A 25541-nucleotide genomic window follows, 5' to 3' on the forward strand; every position below is an offset into this window, starting at 1 on the left:
TCGGTTTTTTTAGAACGACACGATTAGTTTTATCTCGAAGAAAGACCTGAATCCAGTCGCAGATGTGGTACGGTACCCTATAACACTTTCGTCCGCTACTGTTATACCATAACCTTAAAGTTGGAGGCAGTTCGTATAATGAAATTATTTTTTATTCAAGCAATTATGGTATAAAGCAACAGAGCAGTGCTACCCTCTGAGAGGAATTTTGTTATGTTGGCCGTGTTGTACCTAACGGAGGTGGCTTATCGGAAGTGAATGTCAAAATTACGTAAATATTTAAATAGTAACAAACAATTTTTTTACCTATCCACACTTTTCAAAGGATAAAGAAAACAGTCGCCAGCCTAATTAGGCACAAGAATGAGTAACATTCTTGGTCAAGAAAATAGATGTGAGTAACTTTAATGGACAGACACAGCCTATACTTTATCACCTGAGAGTGCAATGAACTCTGTTACTAGCTGATGTTGACATTAAAGAAAGTGCTAACAGTTATAGGAGAACAAGGCTGTTTGCATAAGGACAACAGAAATGACATACACTTTTGCTTTCAAAGCTTGGTCAAACTGAGTGGTTTCAATAATATTAGTATTACAGTGCACTTTAGAATCATAAATTGGACAAAGGGTTCGATATTACTTTCTCAAACATATTCCTATTTGACATGAAATATGGATATGGTTCACAACTAAATTAATTATTATGCATAGATTAAGTCCCTCACTACTAAACACCTTTCTACGTACAATGAAAATTAAATGTAATTCACTAACAGATTACTTCTCACTGTCTTTTGAATAAAGAAATTATTGTTTTCATAGATAGTGGTCTTTCTATTAATCGTTATCTAGCATGAGCACAGTAGACAAAGTGTTGATCCTGTTACACCATTATTATGCACTTTTAATACACAAGAGGAACCGAATATTGTACAAAATTTGACTTGAATAGCAAAAGTAATTGAAACTTTCTATAATTAAGTAACTTTGTGCCTTTGAACTACTTTCAATGGAGGGTGGCCCTTAATTTTGACCACTATAGCAGAGCAAACTAAACACACTTTCATTACATCAGTGAAACACTTAGCAAGCATGAACATATAACTCTCAACAGTTGCAATTCTGAACTTTTACTGTAGTGAAACACAAAATTGAGATATTTGTTAAAGCCTTTCAACAACCATTATTAATATTAGCACACTCTATTAGCATATTAATTTTAATATGCTTTCAATAAAGGATGCTCGGTAATCATAGTTCAAATGGAGAGGAACCTGATAGGTGTTGTGATAAGCAAAAAATCACGGTAGGTACATAAATTCGGTTATAAATTACCTTGTATTTTAGCACATTAACACATCCAATGAGCTGATCCTTCACTGTACATTACTATCGTTCTTCTGTTCTATTACAGTGATTGCGCAATGTGGTGGCGTGTGCATCCTGGTAGGTGGATTTCCGTTTAGAATTGCTGAAATCCGTCATTATTGGTGGAGATGATAGATACCAACTTCAGAATAGTTCCAGCTCTTTACCCATCCATCCGAGGCATTGGAAAGCGTCAGGAAAAGCGTCTATCGGAAGCAGCACAATACACAGCTTTTACATGAGCAGTTGATAGTTTGATAGCTCGTCCCCGACTGACTCTTTGTTCCACCTTTTCTACCTATGCCAACCACGCGCTACACAGTTCCGTTCCCGCGGGGAACCACAACACCTTTTACATACAAAATAATTAAGAACCCTAAGTGAAGGTCAGCAGTTTACATAACAGCAACCAAACATTGTAAATAAAACAGAACATTTGCATATATTGGTAGTTCTACACAAAATTATTTAATTTTAAAAATAACCAAAGAGATTATATGACAAAGACAAAACATATAACTTGCGCATCTATCTACATCCGAATCCCGCTCCAGCTACAGCCGGGTTTGGGTGCTGACGAGTCCTCTCCATTTGGCTCGGTCCAACCACCACTTTACTTCCTCTACTTGCTGCCAGGTCACACCTTTCCTTTCTACAGATATTTTCACTCCCATTTTCCACCGTGTCCTTGGGCGCCCTCCAGGTCTTTTCCCATCCATCTTTAATTCTTCCATAATTTTGGGGAGTCTCTGCCCATGCATCCTCTTAACATGCCCATACCATCTTAATCTCTTTCTTTCAATTTCTTCTCTCATACTTTCTTGTTTCAGGTCCTTTCTAATATCTACATTCGTTACTCTGTCCATTCTTGCTTTTTCCTTAACTGCTCTGAGAAATTTCATTTCCCCTGCTTGCAGTCTGCTCCAGTCCCTTTCTGTCATTATCCATGTTTCTCCACCATAGGTGACAATAGGGATGTAATAATTCTTATACATAAGGAGTTTTGCTCTTTCTGAAACTTCATTATTCCAAATCAGGTGTTTTACTGTTTGGTAGAAATTGCCTCCCTTATGTAACCTCCTATTAATTTCGTTAGTTATTCTTCCATCCCTAGATATTTCACTCCCTAAATAAGTGAAACTTTCTACCACTTGGAGGGGTTCTCCATTCAAGGTAATATTTCCGTTGATCCCTTTCTCTCTTCCAAATACCAGTACTTCACTCTTATCTTTATTTATTTTTAATCCATATCTTTTCATTATTTCCTTCCACACATCAAGCTGTAACTGTACATCTACCTCTTTATCACCCCATATTACCATATCATCTGCAAAAATCATCTTTTTGTCTTTTTCTTTTACTATATCTTTAACTGCCCTATTCATTCCCTCCATCACAACATTAAAAAGTGCAGGAGATAGAATACTTCCTTGCTTAAGTCCTTGTCTTCTTTCGAAGTGTTCAGAGTTCCCCAATGGTGTTCTAATTCTACAATTGTGTCCTCAGTACATTGTCTTTATAACATTAATGTATCGATCTTCTATAGCTATCTTCTTCATTTCTTCACAGGGTCTTTCCCTGTCAATTGAGTCATATGCCTTTTCTATGTTTATAAAAACCATTATCACCCTCTTGTTATACTCCCAACTTTTTTCCATCAGTTGACGGATAGAAAATATCAGGTCGATCGTGCTTCTTCCTTTCCTAAACCCATGCTGTTCTTCACTCAGCTCCTTTTCTATCTTTTCATTTATTCGATTTAGTAAAATTCTTTCAAAAATCTTGGCTGTATGACTCATAAGGGTTATTCTTCTGTAGTTTTTATAAAGTCTTTTATTGCCTTTTTTGAAGATGGGAACAATGTCTCCTGTTCTCCAGTCGTCAGGTATTGTACTACTTCTCCACACGCTTGATAGTACTCTATACAGCCACTGCATTCCCACTGGACCTACTGCTCTTGTCATGTCCACTGATACTTCATCAGGTCCTGGGGCTTTCCCCCCATTCATCTTCTTCACAGCTTTTTCCATTTCTTCCCGTGCAATTTGTCCTAATTCTGCTTTCAAAACACAGGAGCAGCAGAAACTTGCGCATATTGTAAATATTACAGAGATTACACTTGCTACACTCTAAAAGACATCAAAGTTTTTACAAAGAAAGGAGTATACAATTTTGTGTTATCGATTCAATCTAACAACATTTACAGAAATTTAACGATATAACACTAAACAATATAAAACGCAAAATAAATCAGTACAGCTATGGTGTTACAACCCGTTAGGCTCGTAGTTTGTTCGCAGGGTTACAATGAACTTGTTGATGCTCACCAGATACAGGAGCAAGAGCTGTGTCCTGCAGTGGTGATCGTTTACTTCCTCGACCTGCAGAGGGTGCGCCCCCTGTCCGCAGATCCTGAGCGGGAACAGCGACACGGCCACGGTGGTGACGCAGCGCCTGCTGCCCGCCATCTTCGCCAGCCAGCTGCGGGTGCTGCCCTACAGCGTCCACCGCAGGACCGTCTGCCTGCGCCTCGAGCTCTCCGGCTGTCCCGCCACAGGTGGGTCAACCACTGGCTACAGCCGAGTCCTCAGCATCATGCTTGCTCTGTTGGCTTCAAGTGACGCCACGAGTTGGTCTCCTTTCATGTGCTGTTACTGCTGTCTCTTTGAAATTCTATGTCCATCAGTTCTGATTTGTAGGAACGAGGTAGTATTGTACAGCCAGCCAGAAGGCAGAAGATTCTACAAAAAGGGTGGAGAGAGCTCTTTTAGTAGGATTTGGTGCAACCGGATTATGTGGAGAAGTTGCTGTGGCTACTGATAAAGTAGAGATGGGCTGCGCCGTGTAGTTTTTCCTCTTCTAACAGCATGTAACCATACTGTCGTGCAGGAAGTCCGAAATAAGAGTGATTTGAGGTATGCCGCAGGGGAGTGTCTTAGGACTGTTGCTATTCACAATATACGTAAATGACCTTGTGGATAACATCGGAAGTTCATTGAGGCTTTTTACGGGTGATGCTGTAGTATATCTAGAGGTTGTAACAATGAAAAATTGTACTGAGGTGCAAAAGGATCTGCAACGAATTGACGCATGGTTTAGGGAATGGCAATTGAAACTCAATGTAGACAAGTGTAATGTGCTGCGAATACATAGAAAGCTCCTTTATCATTTAGCTACAATATAGCAGGTAGCAACTGGAAGCAGTTAATTCCATAAATTATCTGGGAGTAGGCATTAGGAGTGATTTAAAATGGAGTGATCATATAAAGTTGATCGTCTACATCTACATCTACATCCATACTCCGCAAGCCACCTGACGGTGTGTGGCGGAGGATACCTTCAGTACCTCTATCGGTTCTCCCTTCTATTCCAGTCTCGTATTGTTCGTGGAAAGAAGGATTGTCGGTATGCCTCTGTGTGGGCTCTAATCTCTCTGATTTTATCCTCATGGTCTCTTCGCGAGATATACGTAGGAGGGAGCAATATACTGCTTGACTCTTCGGTGAAGGTATGTTCTCGAAACTTTGACAAAAGCCCGTACCGAGCTACTGAGCGTCTCTCCTGCAGAGTCTTCCACTGGAGTTTATCTCTCATCTCCGTAACGCTTTCGCGATTACTAAATGATCCTGTAACGAAGCGCGCTGCTCTCCGTTGGATCTTCTCTATGTCTTGTATCAACCCTATCTGGTACGGATCCCACACTGCTGAGCAGTATTCAAGCAGTGGGCGAACAAGCGTACTGTAACCTACTTCCTTTGTTTTCGGATTGCATTTCCTTAGGATTCTTCCAATGAATCTCAGTCTGGCATCTGCTTTACCGACAATCAACATTATATGATCATTCCATTTTAAATCACTCCTAATGCGTACTCCCAGATAATTTATGGTATTAACTGCTTCCAGTTGCTGACCTGCTATTTTGTAGCTAAATGATAAAGGATCTATCTTTCTGTGTATTCGCAGCACATTACACTTGTCTACATTGAGATTCAGTTGCCATTCCCTGCACCATGCGTCAATTCGCTGCAGATCCTCCGGTATTTCAGTACAATTTTCCATTGTTACAACCTCTCGATACACCACAGCATCATCTGCAAAAAGCCTCAGTGAACTTCCGATGTCATCCACCAGGTCATTTATGTATATTGTGAATAGCAACGGTCCTATGACACTCCCCTGCGGCACACCTGAAATTACTCTTACTTCGGAAGACTTCTCTCCATTGAGAATAACATGCTGCGTCCTGTTATCTAGGAACTCCTCAATCCAATCACACAATTGGTCTGATAGTCCATATGCTCTTACTTTGTTCAATAAACGACTGTGGGGAACTGTATCGAATGCCTTGCGGAAGTCAAGAAACACGGCATCTACCTGTGAACCCGTGTCTATGGCCTTCTGAGTCTCGTGGACGAATAGCGCGAGCTGGGTTTCACATGACCGTCTTTTTCGAAACCCATGCTGATTCCTACAGTGTAGATTTCTAGTCTCCAGAAAAGTCATTATACTCGAACACAATACGTGTTCCAAAATTCTACAACTGATCGACGTTAGAGATATAGGTCTATAGTTCTGCACATCTGTTCGACGTCCCTTCTTGAAAAGCAGATGCCAGACTGAGATTAATTGGAAGAATCCTAAGGAAATGCAATCCGAAAACAAAGGAAGTAGGTTATAGTACACTTGTTCGCCCACTGCTCGAATGTTGCTCACCAGTGTGGGACCCGTACCAGATAGGGTTGATAGAAGAGATAGAAAAGATCCAACGGAGAGCAGCGCGCTTCGTTACAGGATAATTTAGTAATCGCGAAAGCGTTACGGAGATGATAGATAAACTCCAGTGGAAGACTCTGCAGGAGAAACGCTCAGTAGCTCGGTACGGGCTTTTCTTGCAGTTTCGAGAAAATACCTTCACCGGGGGGTCAAGCAGTATATTACTCCCTCCTACGTATATCTCGCGAGGAGACCATGAGGATAAAGCCAGAGAGATTAGAGCCCACACAGAGGCATACCGACAATCTTTCTTTCCACGAACAATAATAGACTGAAATAGAAGGGAGAACCGATAAGGTACTCAAAGGACCCTCCTCCACACACCGTCAGGTGACTTGCGGAGTATGGATGTTGATGTAGACGTAGATTTTCCATGTGTAATAGGGTTAGAGACATGCACCTGCAGACAAACAAAAAATCAATTGGGTAACTTTATCTTCTCGAGGTGATAATTAAAACCTTATGACTACCCTTCATAGGCGCTTCACTTTGTCGTAGGGTTTTGTCGTTACATTCTGGCTCCCCTTGCGACGTGTTAAGCCACTATGGCTATCCCAATGTCCAACTGTTGTCATAGTAGGTCAGAGCAGAGATTTTGCCTGGGGCAGAACTACTGATTATTCAAGCATTAACGCCGAATTCAAAGCAAAAGTACTGTACCATCTTGAAGTTCTTTAAAAGACACTTCGCGCGGAGCAAAGAAACTATCTGTGATGGTTTCACGTTTAGCGATAAGCATATACAAAATTATGTTAAATCTGAAAATCCTCCGGCGGCCGGGGTGGCCGAGCGGATCTAGGCGCTACAGTCTGGAACCGCGTGACCACTACGGTCGCAGGTTCGAATCCTGCCTCGGGCATGGATGAGTGTGATGTACTTAGGTTAGTTAGGTTTAAGTAGTTCTAAGTTCTAGGGGACTGATGACCTCAGAAGTTAAGTCGCATAGTGCTCAGAGCCATTTGTACCATTTTTGAAAATCCTACAAATTAATAACAATTTCTACAGCTGCAATAACGTACGAAGAATCAAACGAAAGCCATTGTGGAATGCTTTAATTGGAAAACAGCATCTGTACTATGGTCATTCACACAAAGTCTCCATAGGACGAATCCTAGACTTCTTGGTCATTAATACTTATGACACAGAATTCAAGCATATCTCGTTACCACATTTTTCAAAAAAATTCAAATTTTAAAACGGCACACGATCCACAAAAACTGTTTGTGCCAAGAAAATGAATAGAGGGAACAGAGTGGAATTATGTGACATTTTTATTTGTTATTTTACTGTGCCATTCCGTTGCTATAACTATTTCACGTCTTTCACTGATTTTATACAGTAATTTCCACCTTACACATGTGGAGCATCAGCTCGTAACTACCGGTTCTGTTCTCCAATTTCTATGTGAATTCACTGGTTAAATATCGCATGAGGTAGCATTCTGGCTGTTAATATGTGATGTACAAAGAGAACGTTCAAACGGCCAGGGAGATGAAAGTGTAGGCAACACCTCAAGACCTGCACCAAGGTCAAAGGCAGGAATAAGGCGTTTAGCCCTAGTTTCGAACCTAGGTTATTTTATGCTCACAGTTGGTTTACAGTTTATTTAAATACTGATGAAAATTTGATCTATTCTTTACGAAAAGTAAGTATCTGGCTGGGAAGAACGATACATAAACTTTTGTATAAGGGATTAGGTGGACTTTCAGCAAATTGGTACGGTCTCAGGTCGTAATCGTGAAACTAGTTAATGCAACTACACTTTAAAACTCTTTTGAGTTTGAAATAAATGTGCTAAAACCATAAATTTTTTTCGGCGGAATTATTACAGTATATAACTTTCCCCAACGTGCTTTATATTCAGCTGTTGCAATTACTTTAAATTCGGCCAAGTTTTAGGCGTGTGTGTGGTGGAAGCCAAGACGGAGAAGAAGCTAATGTTTCTGTTTCAGGCTACATATGTTCCAGAGACCTATTGAATAAAAGCGTGTAAAAAACAGACAATTGCGTGGCAAGGTACAGGTGGCTAATAACATGCAAAGGGGTAGCCAAACTCAAAGTGAAGATTTTGTATTTGTCTAACTGTTATCTTCCAATTCCGAATACTTAAGAATCATTGAAATGTTCTACGAGGAATAGAGTGTCGAGTATTAGACAGTATTGGTTTCAAATCAATGTTTTAGAGTTATTTGACTCTGACAGATACGTTTAAACCACCATTTACAGGCTGCTGAGTATTGAAGATACCAAGTCGAATTAACTATACAGGAATAAACGTAGGTTACATTTGCGGAAAATAATCAACTTAGCATTCCAGTGCCTGAAAAACCACGACATCGGAAATGGGCATTTTGTTTCGGCGTAGTTACTCTCAGATCAGACTAGCTATTAATACTATTATAGTGGGTATTACGTGTCGGACATCAATAGCTCCTTCTTCGTTACAAAAGACAGTACCTGAAAATAAGCCTTCTTCATGAAGTTCCCAGAGTACGGCTACACTTCACTACACTTGCATCACAATATCATCAGTGTTCTGCCAAAAGGCAGGTTTTCACATGGTAGTCCTCCAGGCTGTCCGGTCTTCTGCCATATTCTTCAGGTCTGCATAATTTCCTCTTTCCTTTATGTCGTCTATCATCTTGTATCTCCTTCTTCCTCTCAGTCTTCTCCCACAAACTAATCCTTCCTAGCAATCTCTCCCTTCTCAATGAATATTCCAACCTGTTCTTTGTTCTTTCTCTTAAAACCTTCAGCAGGCATCTTCTCTCACTAACCCTTTCCAATACTCTTTCATTACTCACTCTTTCCGTTCAGCTTATTCTCTCCGTTCTCCTCCACATCCAGATCTCAAATGCTTCTAACCTTTTTTCATCCTCTCGTCTTAGCGTCCATGTTTCTGCCTCATATAGTGCCACACTCCAGACAAAACATTTGTCAAGCCTTTTCCTTAGACCTTTATCTAATTCGCCACATAAGAGTCTCCTCTTTCTGTTGAATGCCTCCTTCGCTATGGTGATTCGAGTTTTCACTTCCTGGTGACATCTCAACTCTTCAGTTATTGTGCTTCCAAGATATTTAAATGCACTTATTTGGCTAATGGTAGATTGTCCTTTTTTAATATTGGACAGTCTGCATCTTATGTTGATGACTATACTCTTTCTTTTTGCTGTGTTTATTTGCATCCCATATTCCACACAAGCTTCATTCATATCCTTCAGCATGATGGGAAAAGATGGGAAAAGAGGAATATGTGTTAGTGGAAAGAGAATAGAATGTATAAGATTTGCTGATGGCATGATATTAGTGGCAGAAAGTGAGCGGACAGTGCTGAAAGATCTGCATCACAATGCCCGAATCAAATTTTTATGTCATCATAAAGTGACAGTTCACGTCGAAATGAAAGATGTAAATGTGCCAACGGCATCATTATTTCAAGAGTACTTCCTTCATATGTACTTCTAAATGCTACAGAGCTCCACACTTCATATTCGAGCAAAATGTGGCAGTATAATAACTGCAGCGTCTATTTCAGACGTATGGTGTAAAGATAACCGAAATGCACGTATCGGCTTTCTAAAAAAAAATTGAATAATATGGCAACATCACTCGACCAAAACCCACCATTTAACTACAAAACTAGTACAGTCACACGAAGGTAATCTTTAAGTCAAACATATAAACCACCAGCACACCAGTATCCAATGTGGTACTTGGACTAGCAAGTAAAAATACTGTTTAGGTTAATGGCTACAAAAAATTAAGACATCCTAGTTTATAGAGGTAGTGAACAAAAGCATAAATTGATCACAATTCGTTAAGAGACGCATCCTAACGGGCTATAGTACACATTTAATAAAACCAGTAGTTCATGATGATATTAAGAAAGTGATTAAAACCATTCGTTTAAGCCGTAAGTATTAGATAATTATATTTACGAATTCTACAATAACATAACGTGTGCTAAACAACGAATGTCTACAGCAATATCAGAAAAATCTTCTGTTTGGTACATTTATTACCAGAAGTGCCTCCATTATGACGAAAATGCTATTACGAACACCGACAGTCAATCGTTCATGGGTTCCAGATATTTACATCTATGTAATATTTTTTTAGGCAGAAGATCAACCTTGTATGACGGAAGCCTCAGAGTGGCAGCCGTACAACAGCACTCGTCGACGGAACTTGTATTTCTATAGCTTACTTTCTTTCCTTTTTTTTTTCTTTTGTGGTCTAGGGGTAGCGTCTTTGATTCATAATCAAAACGTCTTCGGTCCCGGGTTCGATCCCCGCCACTGCCAAAATTTTGATAAATAATCATCATTGACGGCCGAAGACTTCCGGCATAAGAAGTCAGCCTCATTCTGCCAACGGCCTTGTCAAAGAGGGCGGAGGAGCGGATAGAGGTTCAGGGCACTCTCTTGTCCTATGGGTGGGAAATTGCCCCTAAAGGCGGAAGAATCAGCAATGACCAACGACATGAGGATGCAGAAGGCAATGGAAACCACTGCATTAAAGACACGTAACGTGTATCCACAGGACATGTGTCCTGTATTTGAAGAAGTGTCATGATGATCTCTCCATTGGCAAAAGATTCCGGAATAGTCCCCCATTCGGATCTCCGGGAGGGGACTGCCAAGTGGGAGGTTACCATGAGAAAAAGATTGAATAATCAACGAAAGGATAACGTTCTACGAGTCGGGGCGTGGAATGTCAGAAGCTTGAACGTGGTAGGGAAACTAGAAAATCTGAAAAGGGAAATGCAAAGGCTTAATCTAGATATAGTAGGGGTCAGCGAAGTGAAGTGGAAGGAAGACAAGGATTTCTGGTCAGATGAGTATCGGGTAATATCAACAGCAGCAGAAAATGGTATAACAGGTGTAGGATTCGTTATGAATAGGAAGGTAGGGCAGAGGGTGTGTTACTGTGAACAGTTCAGTGACCGGGTTGTTCTAATCAGAATCGACAGCACACCAATACCGACAACGATAGTTCAGGTATACATGCCGACGTCGCAAGTTGAAGATGAACAGACAGAGAAAGTGTATGAGGATATTGAAAGGGTAATGCAGTATGTAAAGGGGGACGAAAATCTAATAGTCATGGGCGACTGGAATGCAGTTGTAGGGGAAGGAGTAGAAGAAAAGGTTACAGGAGAATATGGGCTTGGGACAAGGAATGAAAGAGGAGAAAGACTAATTAAGTTCTGTAACAAGTTTTAGCTAGTAATAGCGAATACCCTGTTCAAGAATCACAAGAGGAGGAGGTACACTTGGAAAAGGCCGGGAGATATGGGAAGATTTCAATTAGATTACATCATGGTCAGACAGAGATTCCGAAATCAGATACTGGATTGTAAGGTGTACCCAGGAGCAGATATAGACTCAGATCACAATATAGTAATGATGAAGAGTAGGCTGAAATTCAAGACATTAGTCAGGAAGAATCAATACGCAAAGAAGTGGGATACGGAAGTACTAAGGAATGACGAGATACGTTTGAAGTTCTCTAACGCAATAGATACAGCAATAAGGAATAGCGCAGTAGGCAGTAAAGTTGAAGAGGAATGGACATCTCTAAAAAGGGCCATCACAGAAGTTGGGAAGGAAAACATAGGTACAAAGAAGGTAGCTGCGAAGAAACCATGGGTAACAGAAGAAATACTTCAGTTGATTGATGAAAGGAGGAAGTACAAACATGTTCCGGGAAAATCAGGAATGCAGAAATACAAGTCGCTGAGGAATGAAATAAATAGGAAGTGCAGGGATGCTAAGACGAAATGGCTGCAGGAAAAATGTGAAGACCTCGAAAAAGATATGATTGTCGGAAGGACAGACTCAGCATACAGGAAAGTCAAAACAACCTTTGGTGACATTAAAAGCAACGGTGGTAACATTAAGAGTGCAACGGGAATTCCACTGTTAAATGTAGGGGAGAGAGCAGATAGGTGGAAAGAATACATTGAAAGCCTCTATGAGGGTGAAGATTTGTCTGATGTGATAGAAGAAGAAACAAGAGTCAATTTAGAAGAGATAGGGGATCCAATGTTAGAATCGGAATTTAAAAGAGCTTTGGAGGACTTACGGTCAAATAAGGCAGAAGGGATAGATAACATTCCATCAGAATTTCTAAAATCATTGGGGGAAGTGGCCACAAAACGACTATTCACGTTGGTGTGTAGAATATATGAGTCTGGCGATATACCATCCGACTTTCGGAAAAGCATCATCCACACAATTCCGAAGACGGCAAGAGCTGACAAGTGCGAGAATTATCGCACAATCAGCTTAACAGCTCATGCATCGAAGGTGCTTACAAGAATAATATACAGAAGAATTGAAAAGAAAATTGAGAATGCGCTAGGTGACGATCAGTTTGGCTTTAGGAAAAGTAAAGGGACGAGAGAGGCAATTCTGACGTTACACCTAATAATGGAAGCAAGGCTAAAGAAAAATCAAGACACTTTCATAGGATTTGTCGACCTGGAAAAAGCGTTCGACAATTTAAAATGGTGCAAGCTGTTCGAAATTCTGAAAAAAGTAGGGGTAAGCTATAGGGAGAGACGGGTCATATACAATATGTACAACAACCAAAAGGGAATAATAAGAGTGGACGATCAAGAACGAAATGCTCGTATTAAGAAGGTTGTAAGACAAGGCTGTAGCCTTTCGCTCCTACTCTTCAATCTGTTCATAGAGAAAGCAATGATGGAAATAAAAGAAAGGTTCAGGAGTGGAATTAAAATACAAGGTGAAAGGATATCAATGATACGATTCGCTGATGACATTACTATCCTGAGTGAAAGTGAAGAAGAATTAAATGATCTGCTGAACGGAATGAACAGTCTAAGGCGTACACAGTATGGTTTGAGAGTAAATCGGAGAAAGACGAAGGTGATGAGAAGTAGTAGAAATGAGAACAGCGAGAAACTTAACATCAGGATTGATGGTCACGAAGTCAATGAAGTTAAGTAATTCTGCTACCTAGGCAGTAAAATAACCAATGACGGATGGAGCAAGGAGGACATCAAAAGCAGACTCGCTATGGCAAAAAAGGCATTTCTGGCCAAGAGAAGTCTACTAATATCAAATACCGGCCTTAATTTGAGGAAGAAATTTCTGAGGATGTACGTCTGGAGTTCAGCATTGTATGGTAGTGAAACATGGACTGTGGGAAAACCGGAACAGAAGAGAATCGAAGCATTTGAGATGTGGTGCTATAGACGAATGTTGAAAACTAGGTGGACTGATAAGGTAAGGAATGAGGAGGTTCTACGCAGAATCGGAGAGGAAAGGAATATGTGGAAAACACTGATAAGGAGAAGGGACAGGATGATAGGACATCTGCTAAGACATGAGGGAATGACTTCCATGGTACTAGAGGGAGCTGTAGAGGGCAAAAACTGTAGAGGAAGACAGAGATTGGAATACGTCAAGCAAATAATTGAGGACGTAGGTTGCAAGTGCTACTCTGAGATGAAGAGGTTAGCACAGGAAAGGATTTCGTGGCGGGCCGCATCAAACCTGTCAGTAGACTGATAAAAAAAAATTCTTTATTTATTACAATTATTCCATCACTGATGTTTTTGCACATTTTTTCTTCAGTGTTATGACGATGTACAAACATAGCAACCTGTTTCACGTCATGCTGCCGACGAAGGAAACGTACTGGATTTGCGTAAGGATGGTAATCGGGACACCATTTCAGTGAAAACATTGCAGCAATCCCGAACTACTTAACGGTGCATCGGCGTTTGTCTCACATAGTATATTTTATAACGTGTGAAAGTTTTCAAATGGACAAAAGATGAAGTCATTAAGCTTCCAATGTAGAGTTATCTGTCATGTTTATGCGAAGTGTTCTGCACGGTGCACGATACGTAAAATGTAACGCTAAAGCCTTTTTTGCGAATTTGACATGCCATAAATGGCAAGAAAGTATAACAGCACTCACTGATTCCGAAATAGGACCACAGTACTCTCCGAAAGACGGGTAGAAGGGTACACGTCTTATTCAAACCACAATTTACCATATCAAAAACGACAGTTATATACCTGAACTCATTAGCGGAGAACTGTCATCGACAATACTTCATGAAAGGTTTCGTAATGACGAAAAATTGATATACACACAATGAATTAAATAACTGAATTCCGTGCGTTTGAGAACGTTAACTTACTAATATCAAAATGATACATGTGATCCAGATGTAGTTTTCAACGAAAAATTTTTGTCACTTTCGATGAAAAATAATGTTGCTTACATGTATCCAGAAATTGTTTTCGTTGACGGCCGGTTATAAATTATTTCAGCTGCAATCTCTCCTGTCTTCTGATGCTTCACGTAATGATTTCTATCGTTTTCAGCGGCTGACTATGAATATCAAGGCGTACGTTTTCCAAATCAGTATACGTGCGAAATAATTCGACGTGCCATGCTGATCATCCCAAAAGTTTTAGGGTATTGTGAAAAGGTAGGCGTAAGCATGTGTATGCCGAAGGAGAGAGAGCTAGGAATAATTTGGATATTGTATTTTTCCCTTAACTTTTACCACAAACTTGCTGCTTCTAAGTCACATATTTCGCTTTTAAACCATTTTACGTCAATGAAGGTACTATGCTGTAAATTACAGCACATTTCAAGTAATGTAATGGTTTCTTTACCGCCGCTACCCGCATGAGTTTTGGTATTATAATACTGTGAGAGATCAATTTGTGTTCATATAGCTGGCGTAGGAGCAGAGTCTTCTTCGACTACTAATCAAAACGTCAAGGTTCCGGGGTTCAAGCCCAGCTATTGCTTAAATTCTGAATAAAAATCATAAGCAACGGCGGTCGAAGATATCTGGCTTAAGAAGTTACCCTTCTTCTGCCAACGTCCTTGTCAACGATGTCGGAGGAACGGACAGATGTTTAGGGCTCTGTCTCGTCCTTGTAATCGGAAATTGTTCCTAAAATTCGGAAAGATTAAGTTGTATGAAGATTCAGAGATTAATGTAAATCAATGGATTAAAGACACATAAAGTGTCATTTCCCCGTTGGCTAAAGTTTCCGAACTAGTCCCCCATTCGTATTACCGGGACGGGACTGCCGAATGGGGAGGTGACCAGAAGAGAAAGATGGAATAGCCAACGGTGAATGGAGTGCCAAAAGTTTGAACTTAGTAGAAAAACTACAAAATCTGTAAAGGTAAATGCTAAGGCTCACTCGACAGGGTGGTCCATTGATCGTGACCAGGCCAAATATCCCACGAAATAAGCGTCAAACGAAAAAACTACAAAGAACGATACTAGTCTAGCTTGATGGGGAAAACCAGATGGCGCTATGGTTGGCCCGCTAGATGGCACTGCCATAGGTCAAACGGATATCAACTGCGTTTTTTTAAATAGAAAACCCCATTTTTATTACATATTCGTGTAGTACAAAAAGAAATATGAATGTTTTAGTAGGACCACTATTTCGCTTTGTGATAGATGGCGCTGTAATAGTCACAAACGTATGGCTCTCAATTGTAGACGAACTGTTGGTAACAGGTAGGTTTTTTAAATTAAAATACAGGACTTAGGTACGTTTCAACATTTTATTTCGGTTGTTCCAATGTGATATGATACATGTACCTTTGTGAACTTATCATTTCTGAGAACGCATGCTGTTACAGCGTGATTACCTGTAAATACCACATTAATGCAATAAATGCTCGAAATGATGTCCGTCAACCTCAATGCATTTGGCAATACGTGTAACGAATTCCTCTCAACAGCGAATAGTTCGCCTTCCGTAATGTTCGCACATGCATTGACAATGCAATGGACCACCCTGTATATACAGTGGAGATCGGTGAAGTAAAATGGAAAGAAGATACAGTTTTCTGTGTAGACGAATATAGGGTGATACCAACAGCAGCAGAGAACGGTATAACAATACGAGGATACATTACGAATAGGAAAGCAGAAAGGAGAGTGAGCTACTGTGAAATGTTCCGTGGTAGGACTACTCTCATTAGATTCGAAAGCAGACCGACACCGACAACGGTAGTTCAGGTATAGGCCCCTACACTTCAACGACGCGAGTAGAACATGAAGAGATGGAGTGAGTATATGAGGATATTGAGCGGGTACCGCAGTATGTAAAGAGGGATGAAAATCTGTACCCGGCCGAAGTGGCCGAGCGGTTCTAGGTGCTTTAGTCTGGAACCACGCGACCGCTATGGACGCAGGTTCGAATACTGCCTCGGGCATGGATGTGTGTGATGTCCTTAGGTTAGTTAGGTGTAAGTTCTAGGGGACTGATGACTCAGAAATTAAGTCCCATAGTGCTCAGAGCCATTTGAACCATTTTTGAAAATCTGTAAACATGGGGGACAGGAATGTGATTACGGAGTAAGGAATAGAACGAAATGTTACAGGAGTATGTCTAATATAATTGACACTAAGAACGAGGTAGAGGAAATTGTGTTGTGCAATAAATGTCAGATATTACTAGCGAATCCCCTGATGGAGAATCACAAGAGGAGGAGGAATAATCATAAAAGATCCGGAGGTGCGGAATGATTCCAGCTGGAATACAACTTTGTCAGACAGATATTCCGAAATTAGATTCTGTAAGGTGTAACTAGGTGCAATAGTAGACTCAGATAACATTTTAGTCATGATGAAGAGTAAACTGAAGCTTAAGAGAATCGTGAGATAGAATCAATGTGAGAGGAAGGGGGATAATAAAGTAGTGAGGAATGACGAGACTCGTTAGAAGTTTGGTAAAGAGGTGGGTACGGTCATAAAGAATACTATAGTAGGGAGTTCTGTTGAAGATGAATGGTAACTGTGAAGGACCCTTGGGCAACAGAAGAAATGCTTCTTCTAATCAACGAAAGGAGGAAGTACAAAAGAGTGCAGGGAAGACAGGAATACAGCAACACGAATACCTTAGGAACAAAATAAATGGGCATTACAGGCAACCAAGGTGAAGTGGCTGCAGGAAACGGGACTGCCTCAGCATACAGTAAAGTCAAAACAAACTTCGGTGCAATTAATAGCAAGGATAGCGGCAGTAAGACTGCAGTGGGAAGTCAACTCTTTAACGCAGAGGAGAGAGCGAACAGGGGGAAAGAGTAAGTCGACAGTCTCGATGACGCGGAAGACTTGTCTGATGATGTGACTGAAGAGGAAACTGCAGTCAACGTGGAATTCTAGACGATATTGTAGTTACAATCTAAAGGAACTCTAGAAGACTTGAGATCAAACACAACAGAAGGGATGGATACTATTCATCCGGAATTTCTAAAATCATTAGGGGAAATGGCTACAACACTTCCAAGTTGGTGTGTAGAATTTATGAGACTGGCAACGTACTATCACACTTCGGGAAAATATCATGTCACTCGATTCCGAAGATAGCAAGGGCTGATAAATGAGACAACTACAGCACAATCAGCGTAACAGCTCAAGCGTCAAGATCCTGATAAGAATAATATACTGACACATGTACAAGAAAATCGTGTGGATCTATTTTATGATGATTCGTTTTGTTTTAGGGAAGGTAAAGGCGCCGTAGAAGCAATTATGACGTTGTGCTTGATATTAACAGCAAGGCAGAAGGAATATCAAGACACTGTCGTATGATTTGTCGATTTGGAAAAAGCATTCGACATCATGAAATGGCGCAAAGTGCTAAAAAATCTGAGAAAAATAAGAGTAAGCTATAGGGAAACACAGAGTATGTGCAAGTACCAAGTGAGAACAATAAGCCTGAAAGACCAAGATTGAAGTGCTCGGAACCAAATCGGGGTAAGGCAATGATGCGATCTGTTGCCTCTACTTGCCAATACGTATATCGATGAAACAATGATGTAATAAAAAGGAAGGTTGAAGAATGGGATTAAAATTCATGGTGAAAGGCTATCAGTTATTAAATTCGCTGATTACATCGATAGCCTCAATTTATTTATTTAATCGTATGGCTAAGGCCTCCCGCCGGGCAGACCGTTCCCCGGGTACCGGTCTTTCAATTCGTTGCCACTTCGATGGGCTGCAGTCGATGAGGATGATAGGATGATGACAGCACAACATCCTGCCCCTGGGCGGCGAAAATTCATCGACACAGCCAGGAATCGAACCCGGGCCCAAAGGATTAACAATCCGTCACACTGACCATTCAGCTACCGGGGGCGGACGATATTCTCAATTAAAGGGAAGAATAATTACAGGATCTGTTGAATGGTATGAACAGTCTATTGTGGACAGAGTAAAAAGGCCGGAGAAAAAAGTAATGAGAAGTAGTAGAAATGAGGATAACAAGAAGCCTATCAAAATTTCTGATCAAGAAGAGACGAAGTTAAAGAATTCTTTTAGAGCTACGTAACCCATGACCGACATATCAAGAGGACGCAGAAAACGGACTAGAACAAGAAAAGAAGGTATTCCTGGTCACGAGAGGTCTACTGGTATCGAAGTATCAAACATAGGTCTTAATCTGAGGAAGGAATTTCTGTGAATATACGTTTGAAGATTGTAAGGTAGAGAATTGACAAGTTTGAGATGTGATGCTACTGAAGAAGGTTGGAATTCAGGCGGCCTAATAAGATAAGGGACGAAGAAGTTCTCCACACAATCGTTGAAGAAAGGAACTTACGGAAAATATCAACAAGAAGAAACGACAGGATGATAGGGCATGTGTTAAGACACCAGGGAATAACCTCCATCTTGTTAGTGGGAGCTGTAGAGGTTCAAAATGTGAAGGAAGGCAGAGATTGGAATACACCCGACAAATAACTGAGGACGTAGGGCGCAATTACTACTCTGAGTTGAAGAGGTCATCACAAGATGGGAATTCTCGACGGGCAACACCAGACCAGTAGAAAACTGATGACTGAAAAATGTATGTTGTAGAATGCTTATATTGCTTCCATGTAAGTTTTGTAGCGATATAATTGACGATACTGTATTTGTGCGGTGGGGTATCATCACGAAGGGCAATTTCAATCATATTCTGCAGAGATACTCGTTGCACATATAGTGACACATATTATATGCATAGACAAACCCTTTTTCGGGAAAGAATGTGTCGCTTGCAGTATGTGAGCAATCCATGGTTACAATAATGAGAGTGAGAAAATAATTTTATTTCCACTAGTGACATTTGATTCCATGGCGGTGACTAATACCTTGGTTTAATTTCGGGGCATTGCGGAAGTTGAGTATTAAATTTATTTGCACACTGAGGTGACCAAAGTCATGGAGTAGCGATGTGCGCATTAACGGGTGGCGGTGGCAAAGGGTACACAAGGGATCAGGGCAGTGCATTGGAGGAGCTATCATCTGTACTCAGGTGATTCATGTGAAAAGGTTTTCGAAGTGATTATAGTCACACGAATTAATAGACTCTGAACGCAAGGTAGTTAGAGATGTATTGTTATGGAATTCAATATTTAGCGAGCCACAGTGTCAAGATGGTGGCGAGAATACGAAGTTCCAGATATTACTTCTCACCACGGACAACGCAGGGGCCAACAGCCTTCAATTGACGAGCGAGAGCAGCGGCGTTTACGTAGAATTGTCAATGCTAACAGACGAGAAACACTGGGAGAAGCAACCGCAGAAATAAATGTGGGACGTACGACGAAGGTATCCCTTCGGACAGTGCGTCGAAATTTGGTGTTAATGGACAATGGCAGCAGAAGACTGACGCGAGTGGTTTTGCGAACAGCACAACATCGCCTGCAGCGCCTCCCCTGGGCTCGTGAACATAAATCGGTTGCACCCCAGACTATTGGAAATGAGTCCCGATTTCAGTTGGTAAGAGCTGATGGTGGCGTTCCAGTGTGTTACAGACCCCACACACTGTGCTGCTGACGGCTCCATAGTGGTTAGGGTTGTGTTTACGTGGAATGGACTGGGCCCTCTGGTCCAACTGAACCGATTATTGACTGGAAATGCTTATATTTAGCTACTTGACGACCATTTGCAACCATTCAGGGACTTCGTATTCCCAAGCGACGATGGAATTTTTGTTGTTGTTGTGGTCTTCAGTCCTGAGACTGGTTTGATGCAGCTCTCCATGCTACTCTATCCTGTGCAAGCTTCTTCATCTCCCAGTACCTACTCTTGGTCTCCCTCTACGATTTTTACCCTCCACGCTGCCCTCCAATGCTAAATTTGTGATCCCTCGATGCCTCAGAACATGTCCTACCAACCGATCCCTTCTTCTAGTCAAGTTGTGCCACAAACTTCTCTTCTCCCCAATCCTATTCAATACCTCGTCATTAGTTACGTGATCTACCCACCTTATCTTCAGCATTCTTCTGTAGCACCACATTTCGAAAGCTTCTATTCTCTTCTTGTCCAAACTAGTTATCGTCCATGTCTCACTTCCATACATGGCTACATTCCATACAAATACTTTCAGAAACGACTTCCTGACACCTAAATCTGTATTCGATGTTAACAAATTTCTCTTCTTGAGAAACGCTTTCCTTGCCATTGCCAGTCTACATTTTATATCCTCTCTACTTCGACCATCATCGGTTATTTTACTCCCTAAATAGCAAAACTCCTTTACTACTTTAAGTGTCTCATTTCCTAATCTAATTCCCTCAGCATCACCCGACTTAATTTGACTACATTCCATTATCCTCGTTTTGCTTTTGTTGATGTTCATCTTATATCCTCCTTTCAAGACACTGGAATTTTTATGGCTGATAATGCGCCTTGTCACCGGCCCACGGTTGTTCGCAATTTTTTTTGAAAAACATTCTGGTCATTTCGAGCAAATGATTTCCCCACGCTGATCATCCAACAAGAACACCATCGAACATTTATGAGTCATAATCTGAGGTCAGTTAGTGGCAGCATGGTTCAGTATTTCCGCAGGGGACTTCCTACGACTTGTTGTGTCTATGCCACGTCGAGATGCTGCATTACGCCGGGCGAAAGGAGTTCCGACACGAAATTGTGTGGTATCCCATGACTTTTGTCACCTCAGTTTATGTCATGCACACACGTTAGAGTTGATAAGGTTTTAAAAAGAAAATAAGGAGAAATGTCTTTAGTTTACATTGCTGCTCTTGTCCTTAATCGCCGGCCGGTGTGGCCGAGCGGTTCTAGGCGCTTCAGTCTGGAACCGCGCGACCGCTACGGTCGCAGGTTCGAATCCTGCCTCGGGCATGGATGTGTGTGATGTCCTTAGGCTAGTTAGGTTTAAGTAGTTCTAAGTTCTAGGGGACTGATGACTTCAGACGTTAAGTCCCATAGTGCTCAGAGCCATTTGAACCATTTTTGTGCTTAATCGTACGTAAGAAAATAAATGCAAACAATTTACGACAGTGTTACGACAATTAGCGCGTTCTGAAAATTTCAGCTCACTCATCTCTGAGGTCCACAAATCCTCTTCTGCAATGTCTGCCGCCAGAGGAGAAGAAATGAATAACTATAAATTATTGCTGTTACAAAATGAAGCCGAGTCTGAGCCTTTTGATTATCTTTGAATCTTCTCTATCAATCAATATCCGTAAAGGTTCTACTCTGACGTTCAGTACGATCAGCTATCCCCAATTTTTCCCATAAGTAGGTTAAAGTCGTCATTTCGCTTTAATCTGCATATTTTATGAGTGTGGTAGTTTCAAGTGATTCACTGCTAATCGTTCTATCGAACGTTAAAGGGTCACATAAATATGGAGTGCATTATATTTGTTTGTGTTTGTGGCAAACTGCCAGGCCCAGCAAAAGACATGGATCTTTTTCTGTTCCTGGCAGATCTCTGCAATTTCATGGCATTGCAGCATCCGTTGGCATAACAATATCATCCATGAGATACGTCATGGGGCTTCCGACAAGGCTTTGTAGAATTACACTCGCCTTCGTTCGAAGTTATCTTCATATTTGACATTTCCTCCGCCTCGAACGCCTCTACGGATCTATACACCAGGAAGTCCTTAATGAAGGCATACAGCTAGCGCGATATTGAATTTATTTGTTCATTGTGCAGAGCAATATGGGACTACTTAGGGGAACAAGAAACACCGTACTAACTTGGACACCTTTATTAACTGCAACTAGTTGCCATGGACGAGAAGAATTTCATAACATATCTATTACTTGACTCCACGTTGTTATTAAGTAGAAAACTTTCTGTCTCCAAAATGTATAATTATAGCTGTGCGCAGATTGTTCTACAATTCTAAAAGTGATTTCATTACCCCTTTAGTTACGCCCATTAGTGCGAAAGACGCATTTCATATATTAGATAACAACCTGCACCCTTTTCCAAACTGTTTATTGCTCCAGCGATTTTCAATGTACTGCTGAAAAACTGAATGATGTTCATTCGCATATTCTGCATATAACTGTATAGATCTCCTATTTCATCTGTTCACTTTCTCTGATTCTTTCTCAGTTAGTGGGTAACTTATCTCAATATCGGTTATTTTGATATTAGTATGTGTATTAATAGGAGGAAGTGAAACAATTTCACTTGATCTAAATTACTGTTTTGGTCCGCTCTAGATCATCCTCTGTTATGTTGTCAGCATGAGCACCGATGGGCAGTATAGGTGACTGATCCCTTTACTCGTTTAGCGCAAGCATAAAACTCTTACAATATTTCGTCACACAGATAAAATTTAACTTTCAATTTCACAAAAGTCTTGTCGTAAAGCTCTGTTTTAATTCTCATTTTTCACTTTATTCAGCTGTTGTTGGTCGGCAAGACTTTAACTTCATATACATCTGTTATGAAGCTCTGTTTCCTTTCGTAGGCACCCATTGCGTCAATGTGTTATTTGTAATCCGAATTAATATCCTGACCGACAAACTAGTTTGGAAATTACTTACAACAGTAAAATACCTACACGAAAATCGTAGTTTACATTGATTTCCCAAAATTAATTAATCATTAAATATAACCAAATTTGTAAAAATGAGAGAAACATGATCGTATATAACAATGCAGAGAGTACTCCCGAGATAAATAATAGCAAAATATATTAGTTATATTAGACATGTTCGTGCGTAATTAATTAAAATTACCTTACACTTTATGCTCTGCAAGTTGGGACAACCAACTACAGTCTCAACGAAGGAATTCTTACAAGTAAATTTGGAAAATTTCCAGTTACTTTGTCTGGGTGATACTGTCGAATTTCATTAATACCGCTTCATTTGAGTAAAATGACATTTCTGCAAGTATGCTTCTAGCAATTTGATAGGGGCATAATAAATGATGTTGTCCATCGTTCAGGCCAATCTCATAAAGTGAAAGGAAGTTAACAAAAATGTTAAGTTGATGACAGAGATTTCCTTTTTCTCATGAATAAGACACATTAAGTGTGAAAGACTATTTTTTACTCAAAAACATCATTTGCTATTTTTAGATCACTGTCGATTATTAGTCTCCAAAAGAAAACTGTTTGATGGAATGTCCCTATTTCGATTGCTAGTTTGAACATAGTTTTACTAAATATCTTAAACTCTAGGACTCAACTACAACCGATGGGATTCAAGTAAATTAACATTTTTATGATAGTGGGTGATGGTTGTTGAATGGTTCAAATGGTTCTGAGCACTTTGGGACTTAACATCTGAGGCTATCAGTCCCCTAGAACTTAGAACTACTTAAACCTAACTAACCAAAGCACGTCACACACATCCATGCCCGAGGCAGGATTCGCACCTGCGACCGTAGAGGTCGCGCGGTTCCAGACTAAAGCGCTTAGAACCGCTCGGCCACATCGGCCGGCAATGGTTGTTGAAGTACAGCAATTAACAAGCAGTAGGTTCTTCAATACAAAAGCTTCAGATATGGATTGGGGTCACGTTGCTTGTATTAGCTGACCCTCTGCTCATAACTCGAGACGTCTTTACTGTCAATTACCAAATAAATGAATAATGTCTTCCTAAACACATTTTTGTTCTTCTTATAAATCTGTATCGAGACGCCCCAGTAAATAAACCTTCCAAACATTCATCCCTCACCTACTCATAGCTTGCTTTGTGAAATGCTGATTAATATTTTGCTTCCTGTAAATCTCTCAAGCGATTAATCCGCTTTTCTTTACACAGAATATCTTATCTACCTGTTCTTTCTTCTTAATGAAATAATTACCTTCCTTAATGTGAGTCACACTATGAGTTATGGTGGTGCACTGATTGAGAATAGTTTTTCTAATTCTGAAGTCATTGTACATGTACTTTTGTGTTAAGAAAAGATATTTTACAAGGTGGAGTATTAGCGAAAAATATGTAAATAAAATAAACTCTGAACGATGTTTGACAGGATCAGAAGCTTGCAGGGTTTATGGATTTTTCGTTTCACGAGGCCCAGAAAACGAAATTTAGAGCACTTGCGATCCTCTAAGTACCATGTAGTTTTAACAGTAAGTTTAGGAACGAGAGTTGTCTGCTGCCGGCCGGGATAGCCGAGCGGTTCTAGGCGCTACAGTCTGGAAACGTGCGACCGATACGGTCGCAGGTTCGAATCCTGTCTCGGGCATGGATGTGTGTGATGTCCTTAGGTTAGTTAGGTTTAAGTAGTTTGAAGTTATAGGGAACTGATGACCTCGGTAGTTAAGTCCCATAGCGCTCAGAGCCATTTGAACCAAGAATTGTCTGCTGAAGAGTCTGCCAAATGCTAACAACTGAGTAAATGACTATTGGCTGAGTTCTCGGTAATGTTTCAGTTCATTAGGCATGTTAGCTACGTAATACGTCCGCAGCAATCACTCTAGATGTTTACAGGTCATTTAAAAGCCTTTAAGATTTTGTAATAGATTTGTAAAACCTTACGAAGTTAGCGTCGCTGACGACAACAAAGGGAGGTACGCTTCGCAGATATTATATACTGCGACCTCCATTTAAGTAGAGCACAAGGCAACAGCGAAAACCGGGAAATAAATTGCTGCATCGGCAGCATTGCTGGCTACGATAGCTACGAGGAATGCCGTTAACGGAAAGAGCCCCTTCTGTCAGGGCAAATCGCCTCCCCCCCCCCCTCCCCCCGATCGTCTAACAAAACACAGGCCATTTCAATTGGCCGCCGGGGGCGAGCGGCTGTTTTGTATCGCGGGGCAACGGTTGCGCCGGCCGGTCGTACACAAACGACCGCCCACATCGGCGGCACTTGCCTTCACATGACATTAATAGCGGTCATAAATACAGCGCTTAGCGCCTGAGTAATGACAGGCCTGCTTACGGTCGTGCGCCGCGGCAGTAAAGGTACAGTAGGTACCTGCCGGTGTTCATAAAAAGCGGCGCGACCGGCGTTCGTGCCGTGCAATCCGATTTGTGCGAGCTGCCGGGCCGGCGCGGCCCGCGCGCTGCACGGGCGGGACGGGGCCCGCGGCTTATGGAATGCGAGTAGCCCGGTCGCTCGCTCGCCAGCGCCGGCCGTCAAATATAATGGAAAACCC

The 25541-nt window shown here is 41.0% G+C and overlaps 1 protein-coding gene across 1 annotated transcript in view; it reads left to right on the plus strand.

Moving 5' to 3' along the window:
• The window catches only part of LOC126119508 (discoidin domain-containing receptor 2-like), a 306612-nt gene that overhangs the window by 168672 nt on the left and 112399 nt on the right, over positions 1-25541 (plus strand). The window contains exon 5 of the mRNA XM_049915069.1: positions 3780-3927. Within this exon, the coding sequence (XP_049771026.1) occupies positions 3780-3927 (148 nt within the window). The remainder of the gene's footprint in view (positions 1-3779; positions 3928-25541) is intronic.

Source organism: Schistocerca cancellata, chromosome 1 (assembly GCF_023864275.1).
Source record: "Schistocerca cancellata isolate TAMUIC-IGC-003103 chromosome 1, iqSchCanc2.1, whole genome shotgun sequence".
NCBI lineage: Eukaryota > Metazoa > Arthropoda > Insecta > Orthoptera > Acrididae > Schistocerca > Schistocerca cancellata.